The sequence below is a fragment of the Centruroides vittatus genome, unplaced genomic scaffold (genome assembly GCF_030686945.1).
Source record: "Centruroides vittatus isolate TY-2023 unplaced genomic scaffold, ASM3068694v2 contig_934, whole genome shotgun sequence".
NCBI lineage: Eukaryota > Metazoa > Arthropoda > Arachnida > Scorpiones > Buthidae > Centruroides > Centruroides vittatus.
The window spans coordinates 447,398-452,364 of record NW_027122619.1 but is presented as its reverse complement, the minus strand read 5'-3'; the positions used below and the strand labels follow the sequence as shown (position 1 = coordinate 452,364).

The 4,967-nt window shown below is 49.3% G+C and overlaps 1 protein-coding gene across 1 annotated transcript; it reads left to right on the top strand.

The window, feature by feature from the left end:
• The first annotated feature begins 423 nt into the window (after positions 1–423).
• On the top strand, positions 424–945 carry LOC136984856 (uncharacterized). The gene has a single exon (XM_067281994.1). It carries the CDS (start codon positions 424–426, stop codon positions 943–945), a length of 522 nt encoding a protein of 173 aa, XP_067138095.1.
• Positions 946–4,967: the final 4,022 nt, after the last annotated feature.

Sequence of the window (4,967 nt, the reverse complement as noted above, 5' to 3'; positions counted from 1 at the left end):
CCGAAGCTAATCCAACTACATCGGCTGCTCTTCATCAAAGTCCGGAAGATAGACGGCCGGATGGCCGAGCGGTAAAGGTGGCAGCCTACCGCTCTGGGGACCCGGGATCGAATCCGAACGGGTCGGAATAAATCCCCAGGAAATTTTTCGGGGGGTGGTCCGTTCGGATATGTCGGGCCCGTCCCTCACCACCGGTCGCCCATTGTGGGCCTGGCCGAACCCATAATGGGCCTACTAAAAGAGGCCCTCTTAGTGCCCACAGGGCGGAAAGAGTTAAAAAAAAAAAAAAAAGAAAAAGTCCGGAAGACTAACAGGGCCAGAGACATTCATCAGCATTCAGGACAATCAAGTAATAATTATTTTTTATTTTTACGCTTTTTCACACGTGCTGGACGACACATGTCGAACAATGATAACAAAAGCATGGCGGCCCACGTGCCAGAAATCGCCCGAATGGCGGTGCGAGCCCCACCGTTCTGGAAGGCTAATCCGACACTTTGGTTCGCTCAAATAGAAGCCCAGTTCGCAAACGCCAATATAACAGTCGACGAAACAAAATTCAACCATGTTATTGCAGCCATGGAGAGCGAAATCCTTGCCCAAGTGAGTGACATAGTCGTCCAACCTCCAAACAAAGAGAAATACCTCACACTCAAACGCCGATTAGTCGACCAGTTCGCAGATTCAGAACAACAGCGGCTACGACTATTGCTTCAAGGCATCAAGCTAGGGGATCAATGCCCGTCTCAATTACTACGAAAGATGCGAGAGTTAGCCACAAATAAAATTTCAGACGACGTGCTAAGGACACTTTGGCTCCAGCGCTTGCCAACAGCTGCTCAGCAAATACTAGCGGTAAGCGGCGAAGATCTGACGAAAGTTGCCGAATTGGCCGACAAAATTTGCGAAGTCACCGCACCGATGGGCCAAATTCAGGCCATGTAACCGCCGCCGGCCGAGAACCACGTGGACGCGATCACCCAGTTGAAGGAACAGATATCACAATTGTCCCTCCAGATACACCAAATCATGGAGTCAAAACCCTACCGACGTAGCGAACATGGCAGCCACCGTTTTTCGTCTCCCCATCGAAACAGAAGCACATCAAAGGGAAGGCAGGTCTGCTGGTACCACCGGAAGTTTGGAGACAAAGCAAACAAATGCACGTCCCCCTGCCAATTCCAGTCGGGAAAGTGATCGGGCCGTCGCTCGACGACACGGGCGACGGCCAATCTAGGAGACATAGGCTCTTCTTGTATGACAGGGCCACGTCGACGCATTTTCTGATAGATACAGGAGCGGACATTTCTGTAGTTCCCCCAACTCCAGCCGAAGCAAGAAGAGAGCCAGACCGACTGCAACTCTTTGCAGCAAACGGCTCAAAGATCAAAACGTACGGACGGAGACTATTATCATTGGAATTGGGTCTGCGCCAGTCGTTTCAATGGCCGTTCGTAATAGCTGCAGTATCCAACCCAATAATTGGAGCGGATTTCTTAAGGAACTTTGGCCTGATCGTCGACATTCGACACAAAAGGCTTATGGACGCCCAAACGAAACTTGCGAGCGTGGGAAAAGCCGTGACGGGACCAACACCGACACTATCACTCGTCGGAGACAACTCCTCCTTCCACCGTCTGCTCGCAGAGTTTCCTGAGCTAGTTACACCATCTACACCAACAGAACTGCCCAAACATAGCGTCGTCCACTTCATTCAAACCTGGGGACCGCCAGTCGCAGGAAGGCCTCGCAGACTTCCGCCCGAAAAGCTCAATGCAGCAAGGAAGGAGTTCGAATATATGATGACCCAAAGGATTTGTAGACCATCCAGCAGCCAGTGGGCTAGCCCGTTGCACCTAGTGCGGAAAAGCAACGGTGACTGGAGGCCCTGTGGAGATTATAGGAGGTTAAACGCAGTAACAGTTCCCGACCGCTATCCCATACCTCATATACAAGACTGTGTGCAACTGTTACGCGGCAAGTCCGTTTTCTCGACGCTCGACCTAGCGAGGGCTTACCACCAAATCCCGGTGAACCCGGAAGACGTCCCCATAACAGCAGTGACCACCCCTTTCGGGTTGTTCGAGTTCCTATACATGGGCTTTGGCTTATGCAACGCTGCACAGATGTTCCAACGGTTTATTCACCAAGTCCTACGCGGGCTGGACTTTTGTGTGCCCTACTTCGACGATGTGTTAGTGGCATCGACCAGCGAAGCGGAACATCGAAAGCATCTCAAAACCGTCCTGGAACGCTTCAAAGAATACGGAGTACGAATCAACCCATCCAAATGCATCCTTGGTCAATCTGAGGTAAGATTTTTAGGCTATCGCGTAACTCCCGCAGGCGTCGGTCCCTTGCCAGATAGGGTTGCAGCAATAAGTCAGATACCCCAACCAAAAACGGTACGTGAATTGCGTAGGTTCCTGGCAATGCTGAACTTTTACCGGCGTTTCATTCCCCAGGCGGCAAAATCCCAGGCGCCCCTCTGCGAATTCCTAAAAGGGGCAGCAAAGAACGATAACCGTGCGATTAATTGGGACGAAAACTCAAAAAACGCCTTCCAAGAGTGCAAAGATAAATTAGCGCGAGCAGCAAAGCTAGTATATCCCGATTCCACGGCGCCGACAGCACTGATTGTTGACGCTTCCGACTTCGCCGTAGGTGCGGTCTTGCAGCAAAAGCAGGACAACGAGTGGAAGCCTCTAGCCTTTTTTTTCCCGCAAGCTAACACCTGCAGAGCGCAAGTATAAGTGCGTACGATAAGGAACTACTCGCGGCTTATATGGCTGTCCGACACTTTAGGCATATGCTAGAGGGCCGTGCATTTACAATACACACGGACCACAAACCCTTGACCTATGCCTTTATTCAGAAATCGGACAAGTGCTCGCCCCGGCAGGTTAGGCAACTAGATTTTATTGCCCAGTTTACAACAGATATTCGGCATATCAAGGGCAAAGAAAATATTGTAGCCGACACGCTTTCGCGTGTAGAAACAATCACAAATTGGCCGATTAACTATCTGGAAATGGCTAGAGCCCAGGAGACAGACGACCAGCTGCAGGCACTACTTAACAACCCCAACTCGACCGGGTTAGTTCTGAAGCTGCTGCCAATAGATGATTCGGCAGCCCAGCTGTATTGCGATGTGTCAAGAAACAAGGTCAGGCCGTTTGTTCCCAAGGAGTTTAGACGACAAGTCTTCGACTCTGTTCACGGCCTGGCACATCCTAGTATCCGCGCAACAGCAAAATTAGTAAGCGAGCGATACTGTTGGAAGTCCATGAGATCGGACGTAACCAAGTGGACGCGCGCTTGCCTCCAGTGCCAACGCTCCAAGGTGCACAGGCATACTCGCTCAAAGCCAGGCACCTTTCTCATTCCCAGTGCTCGTTTCGAGCACGTGCATATAGATATAGTGGGTCCGCTTCCCCCATCGCAAGGCTTTAGATACATCGTTACATGTATCGATAGGTACTCCAGGTGGCCTGAGTGCATTCCGGTCGCCGATATCTCAGCGGAATCGATTGCAAAAGTTTTTTACGCGAATTGGATATGCCGCTTTGGCGTTCCGCTCAGATTGACCTCGGACCAAGGACGTCAGTTTGAGTCCGACCTTTTCCACTCTTTATCGACAACTCTGGGCATCAAACAGATCCGCACAACCCCGTACCATCTAGCGGCAAATGGAATGGTGGAACGGCTCCACCGCACACTTAAGGCAGCCCTACGTTGCCATGGAGGAGACGATTGGGCAAATGTGCTCCCAACAGTTCTCCTTGGCCTTCGAACAGCATTCAAAGAAGACATACAGGCCTCCACTGCCGAAATGGTTTACGGTGAAAACCTTAGGTTGCCGGGCGAATTTTTTACTCCAAGCAGGTACAACCCCGACCCAGCAAACTTCGTCGGGCGTCTTAAAAATACCATGGAAAAGTTACGCCCAACACCCACCAGGCAACCAAACAGGACAACTTGCTTCGTACACGAAGAGCTGAACTCGTGCCAACAAGTATTTGTGCGCGATGACACGGTAAGGAACTCGTTACAACCAGTATATTTGGGTCCTTTTCGTGTTATATCAAGAGAGGACAAGGTTTTCACCATTGAACAGGGCAGCCGGAAGATAGCAATAAACATAGACCGGTTAAAACCAGCATTCATCGAGGCAAGCCCAGATACGAAGTCCGGAGGGCTCCCCCTAACTTCCGAACAGCAGAAGACAGCTACTAAGACGACAACAGGAGCGATGACGCCGGACGACAGACGAGCGCCGGTCTCAACCAGATCCGGTCGACGGGTCCGATTCAACCCGCGATATTTATGACGAGTTAACTGTAATCATATTTGTAACCATATAACGGTAAGCTTCTCGTTGTCACTGGTGGGGAGTGTGTGGCGGCCGCATATTTGTAACTGGCGCTACACCTAAAAATCCAGGTGGCGCTGGCGCGGCGGATATATAAACATGTACAAGCCGTCCGCCATATTCTTTTCCCGACTTACCAGCGACAGTCCGGACGCGAGCTATTCTCATGTACCACGTGGATGCTATCTAACCGTACAGTTGTAGAACGAGAATTCTTTGTACATAGTGTGAATAAAACAAATATGAGATATACGACCAAATGTTTTATATATTCTCAACGCACACAATTAAGTGGTGAGACAACCACCACACTCGTTATTAGCATGTACAATTAGTTATAAAACCCATCCCTACTCTCAAAATTAAGCTTTTTGCCATTTTATATTAATTAAAAATATAAAAAATTTTAATAATAAAATATCATAACAGATGGCGCCACACACGTAGTTTTAAATGTTGCCAGGAAAGTTAAGCAACTCGTTTCATATGGATTTTTTTCATATGGTAAACTTTAGTTGGGTATGAGAGGACCTAACAGGAAAATACCCTAATGTTATTGTTATGTCAAATTTAGAAAGTCAAATCATACATGATT

Coding starts and splice junctions, on each gene's coding strand:
- LOC136984856 (XM_067281994.1), top strand. CDS start 424: ATGGCGGCCCACGTGCCAGAAATCGCCCGAATGGCGGTGCGAGCCCCA.